Below are 20,773 nucleotides of genomic sequence, written 5' to 3' on the forward strand. Positions count from 1 at the left end.
CTTGCAGACCTGCACTTCCCACGGGGGAGCCACTCAGCAGATATATACCGGCCAAAGGAGAGCACGGCCAGTCCACAGGAATCTGAAGTGTCCTTTCTGGGCAAGGTCCCCAAAGGAGTTCCCTCTCCTCCTTGGGGCCTCTTAGGAGGTACCACGTCTCGCGCTGACAGCACGGGTTCAATCCATGCTAGCTGTCCTTGTCACTGCTGCTCATGTGGGAATGATTCGCGCATCCCACAGCAAAGGCTTCTTCTCGAGCCCATGCCAGATACAGTGGGTGGGAGGCAAGTGGGAGGAAGCAGCACAGGAGGGGAAGATGAGAATGGGATGCAGGATCTGGTCAGAGTCACTTCTTTCCTCCAGACGTCGGCCACCTGGGTGCAGCGTGGAGAGGCCAGCTGGGCGGGGGGCCTCCGGAGGGGTCGGGAAGGGCCCCACCCGAATGCACAGGGTTACTGAGGGGCCCGCGAGGCCCCACCTGGCTTTGCAGATCTGGCTGACTGTGGCTGGTGAGGACTGGAGAGGTGGAGAGAATTGCAGTTTCCTTCACCAAATGGCAAGCTTGCGAAAAAGTCCTTTCTCTCTAACATGATCACATACTAAAAATGAAAAACCAGCCATTCAGAGGAAAATAGACGGGCTGCTTAGCTCACGAGATACCAGGGGGCTGAAAATCAAGTCTGGAGAACATCATAAGGCACATTATGTGCTAAGGCACTGCCCTTTTTCGGACCTGCAAGTTTCTATTTTTTACAAAAGAATAGGAGCAAGAAAAGTAATGCCCTATATAATAAGCCACTCATTTTATATTTCAAATCCATTTGGTGGCTGAACAGCAGGGGTTAGGAAATATTTATTGACTCTTTATCTCAAAACATGCAGTTTGAAATAACGGCCTACTTCAAAAATAGCGGTCACAGATAAGACGGGACAAGAGACGGCACTGAGCAAGAAAGGTCACAATGCAAAGAAGACATATTTCCGAATGTTTCGTGGCTGACAGATCACCAGCTGGCACAGGGAAAGGAGCAGGAGCCTGGGAGTCTGAAGACAGCCGTGTGACCTTGGGTAAGTCATTGCACCTCTCCCAGCCTCACTGGATTGTATAGCAAGAAGGGGCTGAAACAGTTGTTCTCCAAGGTCCTTTTTTCTTTCTCAACTGTTGAGATGCACTGTTGAAGTGTCCCGAAGACCTACATCTTTTTCCTTTACTCTTACCCTCCCCTTGCAACACGGAGAGGCCTTGAGGTAACTAAGGGTGGCAATAGACATAAAACCGGTCTCGACACTGAATTGCGCTTTACAGTCCCAAACATTCATCACTCAGCAGCCCAGCCCTGCCGTCCGCCCAGAATCAATGATGCCCAGACCATCTGAGCAGGTCTATGGGAAAAGAGGCAGAAAGTTCTTGTTCTTTCTGATTAGGGCAGGTGAAGCTGAGGTCACGTTAACGACAATCTGCACTTGGCTCTGCATCCCCCTGCCCAGTGGAAAAATAAATTATTAAAGGAAACCGCTTTAGGAATGTCCGAGAACTCTCGGGATGTCTGAAACCGCAGAATGCCAGACGCCAGTGAGTTTCTTTTTTTCTTTCAAACTTCAAGTCGCTCTCAGAAAATGCAGCAGGTCCCCAAATGGTGTAAGTGTTAAATCACAACCCACTTCCCAGTCTTCCCGATAGCGAACAACAAGCCCCAAGTGGGAATCTTTTTTCCCCTTTGATTCATTTGCTTTAAGCAAGCGTCCTGGGGCCTGCCAGGCAGCACTGCGTCCAGGCAGGGCCGGGGATCCGGGGACCCGAGAGGCCGGGCCAACCCTTCCAGGAACGGCGGGGAACTTTCTTCCGCCGCGCCAGGGAGACAATGCCAGCGCCCGCGCTCCGCGCCGAGAAGGCGCCCCATCAGCGGGGCCCCGCCACCAGGCGCGCTGTCCCGGGCCCTCTCTGGAGGACGTGCCGCAACAGGGCCCCACACGCCCCACCTGGGCGCCTCCTCTGGGGATCAGACCCCCTAGGCCCTGCAGAGCTCAGGGCGGGCCGGAACCCTCCCCGCGGAAAGGGACACCCCACTGGGAATACAGCCTGGAGTGCACCCAGAGCACTGTCCCAGCGCCTCTCCACGCAGGGTCCGGGCCAGGGGTGCCGACAGCCCAGGACGACCCAGCCGTGCACGACCGGGAGACCTGCAACTCACCGGGACCAGGCGAGCCGCTGGGCATTATTCCATCGCGGGCTCGGCGACGGCTCCGCAGACGCCCGCGTCCCGGCCCCCTCGGCCGAGCGATCGCGGCTCTCGGAGCTGAACGCAGGGTGCGGCGGGGAGCAGCGGGAGCAGCGGGGGGCGCGGGCCGGGCTGCCCGAACGCGGAGTGCCCGCCCGCAGCGGCGGCGGCCAGGCGAGGCACGGGCGGCGAGCGCGGCGCAGGAAGGGGCGGGCGACCATGTGCCGGGGGGAGGAGGCCCTAGCGACGCGCGCGGCTCGGACGATCCCGCTCCGCGGCGAGGGCGCGGGTTTCAGGAAATCCAAACACTTCGACAGGAAATCGGGATCCTGACTAAGCATTCCCGTCCGGCCGCCGCCGCGCCGCGCCGGGGGCTCCCGCCTCGTTTAACCCTTGGCCCGCCAGCACGCAGGCGGGGGACGGGCGGGGTCTCCGACACCCGGAGGCGGGCGCCACAGATTCCGGTGAGCGAGCCCGCCTAGGGTTGGGAGTCTTGCTGCTCCTCCCCACTCCCCCTCAAGGCTGTCTCCTCCTTGCGCAGGGGTGGAAGCGATGGGATTTGTCTGCATGAAACCTTGGCCTTGGAAGATGCCTTTCTAAGGCCCCCGACTGCAGAAACGCGCCTTGGCCTCTCTCTCTCTTCCCATCCTACAGAGGACGAACTTGGAATCTCCAAGCTCCTTCCCCTGTTTTCCATGAAAGAAATGACTTTTATCTGGCTGCCCCCTTTCAGTGCCTCCGCTCTGCTCGTTTCCTCAAATGTTGCCCAGTGTCAAGGGGCAGAAACGTTAAGAGTCAGGACAGTAGAGTAACAATACAACAATAATAGTACGGACCTCGGACCGGGACCCGGGTTGGAATTTGGCTTTGCCTTTTTGCCAGCTGTGTTACCTTAGGTAAGTCGCTGAACTTCTCTGAGCCTCCCTATCCTTGAATGTGAAATGAGGCAGTGATGCCCCCTCAGGTTTGATTTGGAAACCCAATGTTTAGACGGGGACTGACTGACACATTGCGAATGCTCACATAAAGGATAGCCATCGTTGTCTTATTCTGTCGGAGACCTCAGCGAGGAGGGTTTGAACCTGCAGGGTGTGTGCTGTGCACCTCTGGGGCTGCTCACAAAGCCTGAGAACATCATGTTCCTCCTAATCTCCCAGGGATGATGATGATAATGATGATGATGATGACTGCAGCATTTCAGAAAATGCCCTCAGTTGAAGAAAAGGTTAGTGGCTGTGGCGGACCCTCTTCTGGTGAAATCTGAAACTCAGCAGACCTCACAGAATTGGGGATTTTGCTCTTAACCCGAGAGTCAGGACACTGTCGGGGTGTGTGAAGAAGGCTGGCGAGGCTTTAGAGAGTGGGAGGAAGCCGAGGTAAATCTCTGTCCAGCCGGGCCTGCACTGGGCGGTCAGTGGCAGTGATTCATTGTGGTTTCCCGTGGAAATGCCACATCTGGGGGGGTTTCTGCGTTTGGGTGGAGGCTGCAGCTCGGCGGTTTTGCTGTGAGCGTTTCAAATTCCCTTGAAGCCCAGTTAGACTTTGAAGAGGGAACGACGTGCCCATGAGTGAAAACCAAAGCTTGAAATGAACCTGCGAGGAACCGAAAGTTGGGCATCAGCTCCTCTGCTGCGGCGAGGGACCGGATACCAGATTTAGACCCAGATTTCTCCTTTCTGCAGCTCTTCTTCAGTGGTCGGAGGCGGTGGGAGCTCGGGACTTGGCGCTGAGGGTCCAGGGTCCTGCCCCAGGCCCTTTGCAGCTGCTGTTCCCGCTGCCTGGGAGAGTCGCCACTCGGCTCTCGACTCAAAAGTCAGCTCCTCAACGGGGGCTTCCCCCAGCCGTTCCATCTACTTGTCTTCCCCACCCACCTTCTCCCTGCATCCCACGCCCTGTTTCCTTGCCCCACAGCCCTCCTCGCTATCTAATTTTTCCTGTTTATCGTCTGTCTCCCGCCGCACGGGCAAGAGCTGCGTGAGAGCAGGGCTGCTGCTCATCTCCATCACTCGGTGCCAAGACCAGTGCTGGCCCCCCGGGGACCCTCACCCAAGACACGTCCAGTGAACGAAGGGGGCGGACGAGATGGGAGCTGCGAGTTCACTCTGCCTCTTAGCCGCCTGTGTCTCCTGCTTTGGCCGAGAGGCTTTCGAATGGGAAAGCCCAGTGTAATGGAGGAAGTGCCGGTCGGCTCTGTTAGTGGTTCTGGAAAGTGAAAACTCGAAGTAATTAAGACTGGCAGATGACATAAGTCATCTTGGTACAGTCCCAGTTAATTGCTCCTCCCACCCTGTACTGTGTTCATTGAAAGGATGTATTTATCACATTATATGTTTGCTCGGTGAGCGGCCCCCTAGGCCAGATGGCACAGCCTTTGAGCTGGAGAGAAAGGAAAGGAGCCTGCACTGATTGAGCACTTACTGTGAGCAGGGCTCTGGGCAAGGTGGATTTGAACTCATGAAAAGGCCTATGATGGGCTCAGAAACCTTCTGGGCACTAAATTAGCAAAGATCAACTTGTTGCTCTCTAAGGAAGGCAGACGAGAAGGTTCCGTTTAGAAAGCAGAGAGATGGTAACTCCAAAAGAGGTCTGTCCAGGGTGTACGGAGCATCTGGGGCGGGGCGGGGGGCGGGGGTGCACACTCCTGTATCAGCATGGGTGGGAGAGTCTCAGTCCGTGCAGGCTGCTGTAACAACTCCATAGATGCAGTGACTTCTAAACAGCACACATTTGTTGCCCACGGTTCTGGAGGCTGGGGAGTCCGACACAGGTGTGGACATATTTGGTGTCCGGTGAGGACCTCCTTCCTAGTTCACGGACAGCCATCTTTTCACTGTATCCTCACACAGTTCAAGTACCAAGGGCAAGGTTGCTCCCTGGGGTCTGTTTTAGTAGGGCACTGACCCCATTCCTGAGGGCTCCCCCATGAGGGTGGAGACCTAGGAAGGAGACCTAATCCCCATCCAAGGCCTCACCTTCTAATTCCATCACTTTGAGGGTGGGTGAGGATCTCAACCTATAAATTTGGGGAGGGACGGGAACACAAACATTTAATCCGGAGCAGGAAGTTACAAACCACTTCCCAAAAAATGGGGGCCCGGCGACCAAGTTTCAGGGAAGAAGTGGGGTTTCTCCAGCCAGACGAGGAGGCACAGGCCTGCCAGCCCAAGCAGAAACCGCGGGTGCTGCTGATGCTAAGCTCTGAGTGCCCTGCGCCCACCTCTGAGCTCACCCGCCACTGCGAGTCCTGCCATCGGCCCAAGGAACTGCCTACCCGAAGCATACACCTCTCCCTCTCTCTGCCCGAGGCCTTTCTCCAGAGCGGTGGGATCTTGGCCAGACCGCAAGTGCCAACAGCCTCGGGGTAGCCCCCCAGCCAATCAGTGGATGCACATCCCAGCCCCCCAGCCCTAAGGGGGAGACAGCCCTACAGGACTTTCAACACAGTCCCGCGGATGGCTGCCCACAAGGAACTCGCCTTAACTTACGCTTCATACTTCATCCCTCTTCCCTTACTCACTTTCTCACCCCTCCTGTGTTCTTCCTGGAATCTGTGGTCTCCCAGACAACCCAGATGCACCCACCTCCTTGTCTCAAGGCTTGTTTCTGGGGAAACCCAATCCAGGGCAGCATTCATTCATTCATTCTCAGATATTGACCAGGCGCCCGTCGTGGGCCTGAGCAAAGACGGAGAGACTGAGTGTGAGCACATAATATATCTGGGTAACTCTGTACAGGGTTCAGCACGGTCTGAGGGAACGGTGCAAGTCCAGGCATGGAATGCAATGAGACTAAAAAGTTTTGCATGATTTTACAGTTGAGGAAACCGAGGCACAGGGGTGTTGAGTCACCGGCTCAAGGCCAAACACTTAGTGTATAGAAGTGCTTTGGAGTTCAGCCTCTTAACCACCACCTGTGCCTCCTTTCCCGGTGGTCAAAGCTGTGGGTGCAGCTGCAGGGGAGCTCACCCATGGGGAAGGTACAGAGCGAGAAGATACTGGGGTCAGGGTTGAAGACCGAGGGACCCCGTAGGTGACAGAGGCAGAGGTGCCCTCAAACAAGACAGAGGGAATAGTCGGAGGAAGGGAGTGGAGGAAAACCAGGGGTCAAGGGACGAAATTGCTGCTTAAAGGAAGGCATGGCCAACACGCTCGGTTGCCCCAGAAAATTCAATCAATCAGGGCTGGAAAGCAAGTGTCATTTTATCCAGCAATTAGAAGGCTGGTAACTTTTGGCAGAGCTGCCTCAATGGAGGGGAGGGATTGGAAGCCAGATTGCAGTGGGTTGAGGACTTGAGTGGGAGATAGCAAGTGTAGACACTTCTCTACAGAAACATGGCCATCTAGCTAGTGGGAGGTAAGCGCGCAGGATTCTTTAGAGAGGGTGGGAGTGGGAGCATCTGTGGTTGATGGGAAGGTCCGGGGAGGGGAAGAGGTTGAGGAGGAAGGGCGGGGTCACCGATGGAACAGGTCCCGAGGGTAAAAAGGTGGGATCTAGAGTCAGGTGGGAGGGGACAAGCACTGGACTCAGGAGGACCCCCTGTCCAGGGGAGTAGGACGCCAGAGGGAACAGGTACAGAACTCTCAAGTTCCATCAGGATCTTCCCCTGGACTGACAGACTAGGCGTTAGGTGGGCCCTTAAGGGCCCTCTAGTTTAATTCCTCACGAAATGTATGCTCTGGGCGAAATGCATTCATTCAAATGTAGATGAGTAAAAAGTGACTTCAGCCTCATCACTGGTAATGAAATAGCATAAGAAGCTATTTTGGCCCAAAGTAGGTTAGGGAAGTAGGAAGGAGAGGATGAGCAGGAGAGACCTAGGAGCCAGAACAGATACAGCTTGGTGACTAATGGCGGGGCGGGGCCGGCGGGGGGTTGCGGTGAGAACATGCAAGGTGGGGACCATGGCGCTCACCTGTGAGGAGGGGAGGAGGAGGGTGATGTTTTACACCCTGATAAAGAGCAAGGGAGGGAAGGTTTTGAGGAGGAAGATCATGAGTTCCTGTTTGTGATTTGTGCTGGGAAGGTGGGAAGGCGGTGTGGGTGGTGGGTACAAGCCTGCAGCTTTGCTGGGCGGGGGAGGAGGGGGTGGCAGGTTTGAGGGCGGTAGGAGGGGGGGCACAGGGACCTGCACAGTTGGTGAGTGGGGGAGTCAGCACCTAAAAGCCAAAACCCTTGGCTAGCTTCTCAGTCTTGTTTCAAAGCCGTTTTTCTAACTCAGGGGTTCTCGACCTCGGCCCTGTCAACATACTAAACAGGATCATTCTTCATTGTGGGGGCTTCCTAGGCTTGGTAGGATGATCAACAGCATCTCTGGCCTCTACCTGCCGGATGCAGTAGCAAGCCCCCAGTTGTGACAACTAAAAGGTCTCCAGACACTGCAAAATGTCCCCTGGGGGCGCAAAACTGGACCCAGTTGAGAACCACTGCCCTGTCATCTTTTTCTCACGTCACTTTAAAATTGCCATAAGTGTGCAGGTGTGGACAACGTTTTTTAGCAGAAGCACCTGACCCCAGTTGTGGAGTCCGATGGCCTGGGTTTAAGTCCTGGTCGCTCCGCTGGTTTTATGGTGGTTTTGTGTTGTTTTGTTTTTTGCCTAGTCTTGTTTCTTCTGTAAAATGAGTTTGGAGGATGAGAAGAAGTCATCCATGTGCGGTGCTCGGCCCGTACGGAGTGCGCACAGTCAGCATCCTGCTGCCGCCTATGTCGCTGGTAACCTTGAGCCCCCGGGAACACCTCTGTTTACGGAGCAGCTGGAGGAAGAGAAGTCTGTGATTGGGACCTGGGTGGTCAGAAGTGTGGATAGGGAACTGGGTGTGTGTTTTTCATCTGCCAACATTAAGCAGCACCCCTGACCTGGCGGCGGGGGGGGGGGGGTGGTGGGAGCTACGTCAGCTGATGGCAGCATTGTGGAATGGTGATGATGTTGATGCAGCCATTGAGGGCTCACCTGGCGTCAGGTGCTATACAGACGGTAATGCTCACTGGCCCCTATGTTCCCTGCAGCCTTATTTACAATAGCCAAGATATAGAAGCAGTCCTGGCTGGCGTAGCTCAGTGGATTGAGCGCGGGCTGCAAACCAAAGCATCACAGGTTCGATTCCCAGTCAGGGCACATGCCTAGGTTGCAGGCCACAGCCCCCAGCAACCGCACATTGATGTTTCTCTCTCTTTCTCTCTCTTTCTCCCTCCCTTCCCTCTCTAAAAATAAATAAATAAAATCTTAAAAAAAGATACAGAAGCAACCCACGTGCCCATCTGTACACAAGTGGATGAAAACGTTGCTGTACCTGTATACAATGGAATATTACTTGGCCATAAAAAAGAACAAAGTCTTACCAATGTATGACAGCATGGGTGGACTAGCAGGTATTATGCTAAGTGACAGAAGTCAGAGAGAGAAAGACAAATACCATGTGATTTCACGTATATGTGAAATCTAAAGAGCAGAATAAACTGATGAACAAAATAGGAACAGACTCAGGGATACAGAGATCAGACTGATGGCAGACAGTTGGGAGGTGGGGGGGATGGGTAGGAAGGTAAACGGATTAAATCCAAATTGGTAGTTACGAAAATAATCACAGACATGTAAAGTACAGCATGGGGAATATAGTCAATAATACTGAGATCATCATGTACGGTGCCAGACGGGTACTGGAACTACCAGGAGGACCACTTTGTCAAGTGTGTGATTGTCTAACCGCTCTGCTGTACACCTGAAACTAATACAAAATCATACTGAGTGTCAACTGTGATTGAAGAAGAAAACTTAAAAATACTCCCTGAAGGATCACAAAAAGGTTTTGTGTCTTAGGTACCACTGGTTACCTCCAGTTCATGTGCACAGGCTGACCCGAGAGAAGCGCCCTGGCGAAGAGGGGGAGCTGGGCAGACTGGTGGGCTCGGCAGAGAGGGGGGTGGGAGGGGAAGGGCCTGTCCTCCCACGGAGTACTAACCAGGCCCGACCCTGCTCGGCTCCCAAGACCGGCCGGGACCAGGTGTGTGCAGGGCGGCATGGCCGCAGATGGAGAGGGCTGTCCCAGCAGAGGGTGTCACGGGAGCAGAAACAGAGCCCACCCCTGTGCCCTGCCAGCGCCCGTGGGACAAGGACTGGAGGGGCTGTGCTGGGTGGAGCCATGCTGGAACCCGCGGCAAGAGAAAAACTCGGTCACGCTGACCTTACCTTTATATAACACTGTGGTATGTTGTTCATCTTGCAACTTATACATTGATTTTTCTTTCTTTTTTTTTAAGATTTTATTTATTTATTTTTAGAGAGGGAAGGGAGGGAGAAAGAGAGAGAGAGAGAAACATCAATGTGCGGTTGCTTGGGGTCATGGCCTGCAACCCAGGCATGTGCCCTGACTGGGAATCGAAACTGCAACATTTTGCTTCACAGCCCACACTCAATCCACTGAGCTACGCCAGCCAGGGCTGATTTTTCTTTTTAAAAAATATTTCAGCCCTGGCCGGTGGCTCAGGTCACTGGAGCAGCGTCCCTGTGTGTCGATACCCCAAGGTTTCCGGTCTGATTCCGGTCGGGGCTCATACGAGGGTCAACCAAAGAGTGTGTGAGTGGGTGGAACGACAAATCCGTCTCTCTCTCACTCTCTCAAAATCAAGAAATGAAAATACTGCCGTAAAATATTTTTATCTTGATTACTGAATCTGTTGGCTCCTGCTCTGATGGATCGAAGAAAACGCCAAACTCGTCCAGTCTCCTTGACCTCACTGCTTACCGCTCAGATTCCAGCCTGCGTCTCTCCGGCCCCGTAGCCGGGAGAAGGCCCGGACCCTGACTTCAGCCCCCGCAGAACAAAAGCCCCTGGGGGAGAACCAAGTGCCTCTGGAAGAGGAAGTGGATCCTGGGCACCCAAACCAGAGAAATGTCCACTACCAGAGGTTCCTCTTTGGGCCCCCCGGAGACCCCTGGTGCGGAGAAGAAAGCATGGTGGGGGGTGGCAAGAGGAGGGGTGGGGAGGTGGGAGGTGGGGTCAGCTCCCGTAAATGCGGCTGGGTGGAAATTCTGCCCCACAGACTAAGTCTGGTTTTTGCCTAGTACGGTCACTTACGTGTTAAGCCTCAACTTCCCGGCTATAAAATGGGGATAATATAAGTCCCCATATCATAAAGTGTTTAGGAGGATAACATGCATTAAGCCACAGAAAAGTGCTTGAATATCATAAACAGTGTTTTTCTTTTCATTGTGATGTCAGCCCTTTCATTATTATTTTTCAAGTTACAGGATAACAAAGGAGAGAGGGATGGAACAGTGACATGCATCTTTCTGGGGATTCCCGGGAGGCTTCCGGTTGGTCGGTCGGTGGGTCGGTCGGTTTTCCAGCCGGGAGAGCAGGAGAAGTCAGTACAGAGAGGCAGACAGAAGCGGGTGGCGAGCTGCTGGGCTGAGATTCCTCACTGGAGCCGTGAGGACCTCTTAGACATTCTCAAGTTGCACTCGCCGGCTCACACAAACGTTAATGACTGGACAAGGGTCTCGCATGCCTGGCCGGCCTGGGCAGGGACGGAATCCAGACTTCCTAGTGGCCAGGGAGGTGTTTCCCCGTGAAAGCCTGGCCACAACACTCTTGTCTGGTCACTGTGGATTGTGCCGCCACGGTGCATGAGCCCAGGTCACGGGACTGTGAGGTGTGATGAGTTCTGTCCCATCATGGTGCTCATGAAACTCCCTCTCTGCAAAAGCTGACCCTGCCAGGACCTGGAAGATACACTCCCAGGGGCATTGTCTCCAGAGATGACTGAACATCGAGAGAAAATGCTTTCTGTCCTTAGGTCGCTTATTTTAAAAGCTTCGTTTACAGCTATAATGGAGCTTTGTGATAAAAGGTCAGACAAGCGAGTCATCGCAACGATCTCTAAAGGAAGGAAGGTCGTCTTCCCTTCTGCGCGACATTAATAAGGGCTTCACCCTCTTCTCCACCTGGCAGTCCCAGGCAGCCCCGAACAAGACATTCCTGACCTTTTGGGGTGGGACAGCCCCTCATTTCTGTTCCCAAAGCTCGGGGGGATCAGTGCTGGTGGAGCGTTCGCTGCAGGGCACCCCGCCTCTCCGCTCAGACCCTGCAGGGGGTGGGGGGACTCCCTCGTTCACCTGTGCACACTCAGCACCGATCAGAGCGCCAGTGCCCGGCGTGTGCTCCAGCCACGTCTCGTGGATGAGGTCACGTCTCGTGGATGAGGCCACGTCTCGTGGATTAGTCTGCACTTTATGGAACATCACACCTCACCAGCTCTGAGAGAAAAGCCTCTGGCTTCCTGAGTAAGCAAAACTGGGCGAGGAGGCTCTCAGAGCAGCCTCCTCACGCTGGTTCCTTGTCCAGGGAGGAAGCAGCTGTGGGTGTTAACATCAGTAGCGACAAAGACAATGAGCAGTAAGAGCTGAAATGTATCGAGTCCTTACTCTATGCCTAACACTCTTCTGATGATTCGAATAGCACTTTCCAGTGATTACCTCATTTAATCTCAAAGTAAATTCAGGAGGCCAGACTATTAACATGTGCATGTTACAGATGAGGAAACTGAGGCTCAGAAAAGTCGCACACCGATTCTCCGTGGAGCAATTCACTATCAGCCACGTGCTCTCTTGCTGCAAACTGAGCTCCGTGGGTGAAAATAGGGCATGGGGTTGGCAGACTCCAAACCTAAGGAGCTTATGGTGTACCTCAGCCATCATTTGATACTGTAAAAATAACAGGTTCCTCTAGTCAGCACCAACTGCTTCAGAAACAGTGGGAAAACCACCCCTGCCTCGGGGTGGGTTTGTGAATGGTCCTTAATTGGACTTGGCGTTGGTATCATTATCACCAAATTTTGCAATTATTGGACCGTCCTGTAGAGTACTTGCTGGATTGCAGTGACAGGGATATTTACATAGACATGTTCTAACTCCGGGCAAGACTTTCAGCCGGTAACTTGCTGACCCAGCTGCTGGTAGCTGCTAGGAAATTGCCTGGGGCCATTTCAGGGACCTGTCTCTTTGGACGGGACTCCCCCAAAGCCAGCCACTGCCACCCCAGAATAATAACACCAATAATTAATAATGAACATTGGTGCAGTCCTTTAGAAATCACACAACATAATTTTGTACAGCGGCTTTGCCTAGTTTACCACGTCCCCGCGTAGTGGGACGGGAGGACTGGTGTGAGGGGTGTTGTTTTAAAGAGGAACACCAAGGGCTTGCTTCCTCCCGGGCGATGGCATCCTTCTTCACTCCACAGACCTTTGGTGAGCACCTGCTCTGTGCTAGGGACTCGACTAGGTGATGGGATGTGATGGTGAACAAAACAGACGCTGCTCTGACTCGTGAAGCTTATGGTCTAGTAGAGGAGAGAGGCCATAATTAAATAATATGCACAATAAATGCAAAACTACAGCTGCTGCAGTGCTAGGACTAGAGAGGCAGGAAGTGTAAAGTGAGCCAAAAATGGAGGGGTTTACCATAATGAAGATAAGAAAAACTTTTCTGAGCCAGCATCGTGAGTAAGGGTTAATTCGGCAAACAAAGAGGGAAAAGAGTTTTAACCAGAGGGAACACCATGCATAAAAGCCCTGGGGTCACAGGGGTGTATCAGTCAGCTTTTGCTGCCTAACAAAACACCCCCCAAAATTTAGTGGCTCAAAGAGCAACCATTTGGCCCTTAATTCTATACATAGATTGGCAATTTGGCTGGAATGGGTGGGGCAGATTTCCTCTGACCTTATTATATGCTTAGGATCCTCTCCCAGAGCAGCCGAAATGGCCGAGCTCCCTTCTGTGGTTGCTCGCCCTCCAGCAGGCTTGTCCGCGTTGGTCTACGCAGCGGCAAGGTTGCGAGAGGAACGAGGCAGGGAGCTGCAGAGGCGTTTCACAGCCTGGGCTCCGGAAGCACACCACCTCATTTCTGCCACGTTGCGTTGCTGGTCGAAGCACCTCTCCATGTCATCGACAGGAGACGGGTTCTTAGCAATGGAAGTGGTTTTCAGCGGAGTCTAGTGCAGGTGACACACAGCAGGTGTGTACTAAATGCTACCTGAATGAATGGAACGATGAACACGCCACATAGCCTGTCCTCAGCATCTCCCGTCCGTGAAATACTGTGCTAAGGGCCTAGAACTACTTTCTCTACCTGGGGTTTTTTCTACTCCTTGCCTGGGCCCCCTCCACAGTGAGGTCAAAGAGGCTTATCCAACCTGACATGATAACCTCCCATGTTTCCCCAGCGCTTGCCAAGCCTGTGGATACATCACAATCACCAGGAGGGGCTGCTTAAAGTACAGAGCCCTGCCCTCCGCCCTAGATTCACTGAGTCAGTGCTTCTCCGCTTGGAAACCGGGATCTGTATTTTTAAAAAGCTGTCTCAATGAGTTAGATGCAACAGATCCCGCTTTTGGGAGCCACGGGCTGCAGGGTAGTTCAGGTGCAAGTTTTTCGAGAAAGGTTCTCTGGCATTCTTGTTCTCATCGGCTCAGATAGTGCCTCTTAGAGAAGCAGTCCTACCCCGTACCACCTGCAGAACTGCTGTCTCCCTTGGCTGTGTGCCCACTCTAATCTGTGCAGACTTTTTACCATTTTAATGCTCAAAAGCTGTGAGTAGAATCTGTTTACGTATGTCATGTTCTCACACCCCTCCCCACCCCTTTTCCACCTCCTCCACTCCCAAAGACCTGGGAGGTCCTCGGAGATCACCAGAGGACCCAGGACAAAATTGATACCATTTTGGATCAATCGATTCAATACAACTGGTCCAAGTGGCCATTGATAGGAGAACAGGTAACAAGATGTGGTATATACATATATTATTCAGTCACAAAAATGGGAGACACTTCTGACCTGTGCTACAGTGTGGACTAAACCTTGAGGACATTCATGTGCGAAGTGAAATAAGCCAGTCACAAAAAGACAAATACTGTATGATCCCACCACCATACGTGTCCTGAGAATCACACTCAAAAAGACAGGAAGTAGAACGGCGGCTGCCAGGGGCCTGGGTGGGAGGAGCGGGGAGCTGGTGTTCCACGGGGACAGAGTTTCTGCTGTACAAGATCAAAGAGTCCTGGAGGTGGATGGTGGAGATGATGGCACAACAGTGTGACTCTACTTAGTGCCGCTGAAATGGACACTGAAAACGGTGCAGACTGAGGAAGCGGAAGATGGTAAGTTTTCCGTCATGTGCACTTTCCCAGGATGCACAACCTCGAGGAGCCCTGGACCACTGCGAGCAAGCGTGGACGGTCACCAGGCACCCGCGAGTACCTCCAGGACAGGAGCATTTCCTGACACCGTGACGGTGCCAGGGACCAGCACATGGCCTTCATTATAACTTGGATTCTTTGAGATCATGGCTCTGCACATTTTTCACGGAGCCGCCGATGGGTGACGGCCAGCTGAGGGCGGGCCAGGGCTGCGCGCTCCCCAGCCGTCCGTCCACCTCCGCCTGGCTCCTGAGGCTTGGCCCCTCTCCCGTCTTCTCCTCCAGTCCCGCCTGTGGTCTTGGCACCGTCCTGTTCTCCCTTGAAGGCTGGGCGGGGCCCTGCCCCCGTGGCTGTCTCTGCCCCAGACAAACGCAGAGGACTCAGCGCCCAGCACAGACAGCCTCCTTGGCAGAAAGAATCGTTTCGAAAGTGCTTTCTTAATGACAGCCGAGGCCTCTCTGTCCTTATAACTTCCCTCCCTGTGGTTCAAATTCCACCTTCTGGAACCACACAGGGCGGGCCCAGCCCTTTTTCCCATCCGGTAGCGACTCAGACGCTCAAGCACCGCTGGGTTAATACTCCCCAAGTACTCCCCACGTCTTCAGTTTCTCGGATAACAGGTTTCCGGATCCTTCTGTCCACCCAGTTGCCCTTGTCAGACCCCATGGCAGTTTACTAGCGTCTCCTTAAAACGGGGCTCTCAGAAGTGAAGCCCCCACCCTCCCCCCAGATGGCATCTGATCAGTGCAGGGAAGAGCCACATTACCATTTCCACGATGTGGACCCCAGGCCGCTGGATCCGGAACCGAATCCAAATGTCCATTATGTTTGTAAATGGAGCCATAAACCCAAAGTCAGCCTGTTGGACCGCCCATGCCCTCCGTCAGCCCCCAGCACAACCAATGAACGCAGCTGAAACTCCAGACTGCCTGAGATATGTAGGTGCCCTGTGTACCCACTGAGTGGCCATGGAGCCATGTCAATCAATGGTTTCCGGCTCTGCACCCATTTCTTTGAAGCCTTAATTAATTCGCACCCAGAACTTCTCCAGTCCTCACCTTGATCACAGGCAGGTATCATATTTCACAGGCTGTTGTCCTCACTGGCCACATCTCACCTCCTTCCCCTCAGAATCGGACCGGGCATTTCTGGGATCCCCAGGGGGTCTCATGTGGGCTCCAGAGAGACCTCTCAGGTTCACGGCTCCAGGCCCTCTGTGGCTGTCCTCTGCCCTGGAAGCCCCCCACCTCCGCCCTCTGCCCAGGTGCCTGGCCCCGCCATGGCTCCCAGCACCAGGCACCAGAATACCAGGTCCCTGCCCAGTCTGATGTCACCCCACAGCCTCCAACGCCACAAACTGGACGCTTGGTCCTGTTCATGTCTTCATCTCACCGAATCCCTGGTGTTCCAGCCCCTTCTGCAGAGATGGCCATACGGGTTCCTGTCCTTCCACTGTTCACCAGTCACACCCGATCCAAACACAGGATGTCCAGAGGCTGAGTGAGTAGAAACCTGTCTTTTTAAAATATATTTTTTTATTTTTAGACAGGGGTGAAGGGAGGGAGAAACAGAGGGAGAGAAACACTAATGTGAGAGAAAAACGTTGATCAACTGCCTCTTGCATGGACCCTGACCAGGGACCCAACCTGCAACCCACGGATGTGCCCTGACTGGGAATCAAACCCGAGATGCTTCACTCTGCGGAATGACGCCCAATCCACTGAGCCACACTGGTCAGGCTGGGGAGAAGCCTCTCTAGAAGTCTATGCCACTTTGATCTCTAACACAGACGAAGCAAAAACAGCCGCCCAAGCACAGCTCTGGAACCCTGGAGACCACCTATCGCATTCCCTGCGCCCCACTCCCCTCCCTGTTCGGATGAACAAGCTGAGCCCCAACGGAGAGTTATTTAGGCAGAGAGACAGTGTAAAGTGTTAAAACCAGAAATAAATCTGGTCTCCTGAGACCCATCCCCATCCCGCTGCCCAGGAAATCATATGCCCCAAATATTCCTAATAAAGTTGGGCAGCTTCGTGAAATTTATCTGCAAATTTCAAGATATTTTTTAAAGTCATTACAAAATTATGTGTATATTAAATCCTAATAGTTCACCCAACCCATCACCCCAATCTTTTCATTTCCTTTCCATTATATACTGGCTAAGTTTCAGCTGGGAAGACGAATCCAGCAGTGATATTGCTAGAAAACATGAAATCTTTTTTTTTTAAACTGCGAGTTGAACAAGTTTTTCCTTGAGGGCAAATGCTAAAAAAAGATGAGCAGGCGAATCCCGTTTTTCTGAGTCTGGGAGCCAGCGTTCCTTTCCTGTCGGACTTGCCATTGTCTCTGGGCCACACCTCTGAGCCGGTCTTCTCCTCCAACTGCGGAAACTCATCCCTCCCACCCGTGCCTCACTTCGCTCAGGTGCAGAACGGGCGTTCACCGGGCCTCTCATCACCATCAGGGCTGTCTAACCTGCGGCCCGCGGGCTGCGTGTGGCTCGGGGTGGCTATGATGGGGCCCAACACAAAATTGTAAATTTACTTAAAACATTGAGTTTTTTTGTGTGTGATAACATGTTGCAATGTATTTTTTAAAGATTTTATTTATTTATTTTTAGAGAGGGAATGGAGGGAGATAGAGAGAGAGAGAAACAGCAATGTGTGGTTGCTGGGGGTCACGGCCTGCAACCCAGGCATGTACCCTGACTGAGAATCGAACCTGTGACACTTTGGTTTGCAGCCCGAGCTCAATCCACTGAACTATGCCAGCCAGGACTGCAATGTATTTAATGTGTGGCCCACAGACGCCAAAAGGTTGGACACCCCTGCGGGAAAGTGGTACCCAGTAAGCCAGGTGACAGCATCAATTCCATCCACCCACTTCCCCACCGATTCATGTGCTCATCAAGGATTTATTGGGCATTGCCAAAGTTCACTCATTCAACAGATATTTTCTGAGCACCAATAAAGGGCCACACACTCGCCTTGGTTCTTGGAATAGCTCAGTGAACAAAAAACATAAACAAAAGAGAAAAGAGCTCCTGTCCTTGTGGAGCTTACACTCTAGCCAGGGGAAATGAGTGTAGAAAATGAGCACATGACAATCTGAGAGGCGACAAGGTCCTTGGAGCCGAACAACACAGTGGAGCAGGGTAAGGGGAGATTGGGAGGACTGGGGTGAGATGGAGCCGAGTTTGCCTTTTTTCTTTCTATTGTGGTGAAATATGCATAGCAAAGCTTACCATCTTAACCATCTTTAAATGTACAGTCCAGTGGCAATAAGTGCATTCGCACTGTTGTGTAACCGTCCCCATCATCCATCTGCAGAACATGTTCATCCTTCTAGCCTGGAACTCTGTCCCCATTAAACACTGACTCCCCGCTCCTGGCTCCCCCAAGCCTTGGCAACCACCATTCCACTTTCTGTCTCTATGAACTGGGCTCCTCCGGGCACTGATGTAAGTGGAATCATTTTTTATTCCTAGATGAGGAAACTGAAGCTCAGAGCTCAAGCTGCTTGAAGCCACTAGCTCAAGGCCACATCTCTGCCTGATTCTAAAACAGAAGCCTCTTCCATTCGGCAGGGTTCTGAGAAGGCGCCTTAGGAGATGTAGCAAGGAAAGGCAAGAAGACAGAGGGGGAGGCTGATTTTCGGGGTCCCAAGCCCCCCTGTCCACTTCAGCCTGAGCTACAGCCCTTTTGATCTGTTTTATATGATTTGTTGTCTCAAATCTAGAAAACATATTTCCCCTCGTTTGAATGTGCTGTGTCATCAAAAGAGGTTCACCATCTAATTCTTTGTTCCCGACCGAATGTGTTAAATCAATGGTAGATTTTATAGTTAGTTTCCTGCTCTACAGATAGGAAAACTGAGGTGCAAAAGGGCTTCATTTCCACCGTACAACACAGGATGGTGAGCCAGGACCAGGGCATAAAGCCAAGACAGGAGGCAAGGGGTGTCCAGCAGAGGTGGGGCATCAGAGTGGAATGCTGCCCCCCTCGGCCCCAGATTCCCTGGGGGGGTTGTGGGGGTTCCTGCCGCACATGGGGATTTAGGCCTATTTCGGCTCGTCTCAAAAGACAGGTGACCTCAGCTGACCGTTGGGTTATGGTAAACCATAGCTTGCATTCATTTTTGCTTAATTCTTGTAAGTGCAATATGATCAATACTATCTGCAATTGTTCACATTTCTAGTTTTCTTTTAAAAAATTTAGGATCACTCTCTGAAATATAAATAATCGTGAAATCTTTTGAAAATGAGGAGCACATAGCGAGGGAAGATACGTGTGTCTGTGTGTTCAAGTCTCCCGCAGTGATGGTAGATTTTTCTCCTTCTCTTCTCAGTTCTGTCAACTTTTACTTTATTTATATTTGAGGCAATGCCATTAAATGCTTCTAAATGTAGAATTTTTGTATCTTCCTAATGGATTTAACTTTTTTATCTCGTTTAAATTCTTTGACCTCAAGTCTGTGTTTTCTGATGCAGTATAGCTGGGCCAGCTTTCTTTGGGTAAGTGTTGACATTATACATCTTTTTTCTATCTTGTCATTTTCTACTGTTCCGTATCTTTAAAGTACGTCTCTTGAAAAGCAGCATGTATATAGCTTGCTTTTTCAAAAATCCAGTCTGGACATCTTTATCCTTTAATTGGATTATTTAGTTCAGGTACACTTAATATAATCATTGATTTATTTGATTTGTGTGTGTGTGTGTGTGTGTGTGTGTGTGTGCGCGCGATTAATTTGTAAATTATCAAGATAGGAGGACTGGCCTCTCATTACATTTTAAAACCTTGATCATGCCTCTGTTTTCCACAGATAGAAAACAGAGTTGATGCAGTCACATGCAATACAGATTTAAAGAAACATAAACGAGCAACTCTGCCATGACGAACAACTAGAAATAATCCAAATGGCCATAAAAAATAGGATGGACAGAACATTTGGGTAAAATCATACAACCGAGTCTTTGTGTGCGAGTGTGAGCCTGAGTCTCCCCCTTCGTTGGTGATCCAGGCCTTTTCCTAGCACAGAACCCCGGTCTGGGGAGCAGAACCAAGGAAAACAACCAGTGTGATTGTGTTTTGCCGATTGTAAAGGACGAAGCTACAAGAAAGGCATTGTTATTAGCTTTTTAAAAAGGGCAAAGGAAATTGGTGTATGAAATGCTCAGTTAGTTTAAAACATTAAAATCATTTGAAACTATGCTTTACGAGGCTGCCTCATTGCAAAAGCTGTAAACCCTCTTGGGAAAACAACCACTAAAAAACAAAGCATGACATTTCAAAATGGAATACAAGTCAGGGCTGACTAGCTCGTGATGCTTATTGTAGCAGAATTGCTATTTTGATTTAATGGGACGCTTTAAAAATACAATTAGATCTTTAGACTCTGGCAGAATAAAAGCACATAATGAAATGAAGATAGCAGGTATATTGGAAGATATGTTACGTAAGGAAATTATTTTGGTGAACTTTGTTTGAATCAGGATGACTCATAATTGTATAATTAGGTACTTCGATTTAAACATGAAATGCAGTAAATTACGCAAGGAGAAAACAAAGCATCTCTCCCTGGTATTTCTCACTGAACTGTATCGATGGGACATTGACTGACAATCCCCCCCCGCCCGACAGCAACTGGTGATTAGCTGATAGCGTGGTGTTTGCACACACTTCCCTTCGGTTTGGAACATGAACAGTAAGGTAACCGGTTCTGTGTCTGCTTACCCTTCGCTGAGGTCTGAGTCTCCTGGAGACCTCATGTCCCATCAGGGCCATGGCATCCTTGGTGTTCCCATGTGGCCACATCAGCAGTGCATTGTGGGAGCTACTTGTAACTTGCTGGGATACATGGGAAGGGTCTTTGCCTGCAGCGCTGATGAGTTTCTGGTCAGAATGTAGGACTGATGCTCTGTCTCTGGAATCAGGCTGGCTTCCTGCCCCTTCCTCCTGCCATCTCTGTCCAGCTGTCCCCGTCAGGACCAATCTCGGGCAGAGGCACATTGGTCACCCGAGGGGTGGCTAATTCATTCATTGGAGATTAAATTTCCAGTGCAGTTTTACAAATTGCACTGATAGTGCCTCATTTGAGACTCCCAACCACACTAGAGATAGATACTGTTTTCAGGTCTTTTGTTTTTCAAATGAGAAAACCATAGAACGATGGTCATATGACCCCCCCAAAAGTATTATTATTGCTACTTCTGATTTGACTATTCCATCTTCCCTCTTCCTGCCTGTTACATTCCTGAAAAATCAACTTGGTCCTTCTTAAAAAGAGTCAAATCCCTGCCCTGTTGCCGTAAGATAAAAACGAAACCTCTTAGCCTTCTCAGTCAAGGTGTTTCACAAGTAGT

At 51.6% G+C, this 20,773-nt stretch overlaps 1 protein-coding gene across 5 annotated transcripts in view; it reads right to left on the reverse strand.

Moving 5' to 3' along the window:
• Positions 1-2,505, reverse strand: part of ASAP1 (ArfGAP with SH3 domain, ankyrin repeat and PH domain 1) — a 271,886-nt gene extending 269,381 nt beyond the window's left edge. For 2 of the 5 annotated variants that reach the window (XM_045861006.1, XM_045861004.1), the window contains exon 1: positions 2,193-2,505. In XM_045861006.1, coding sequence (XP_045716962.1) covers positions 2,193-2,440 — 248 coding nt within the window. In that variant the 5' untranslated portion in view covers positions 2,441-2,505. The remainder of the gene's footprint in view (positions 1-2,192) is intronic. The other 3 variants (XM_045861007.1, XM_045861005.1, XM_045861008.1) reach the window with 2 other exon arrangements.
• Positions 2,506-20,773: the final 18,268 nt, after the last annotated feature.

The sequence above is a fragment of the Phyllostomus hastatus genome, unplaced genomic scaffold (assembly GCF_019186645.2).
Source record: "Phyllostomus hastatus isolate PE091 unplaced genomic scaffold, TTU_PhHast_1.1 phas_scaffold_21, whole genome shotgun sequence".
NCBI classification, from domain to species: Eukaryota; Metazoa; Chordata; class Mammalia; order Chiroptera; family Phyllostomidae; genus Phyllostomus; species Phyllostomus hastatus.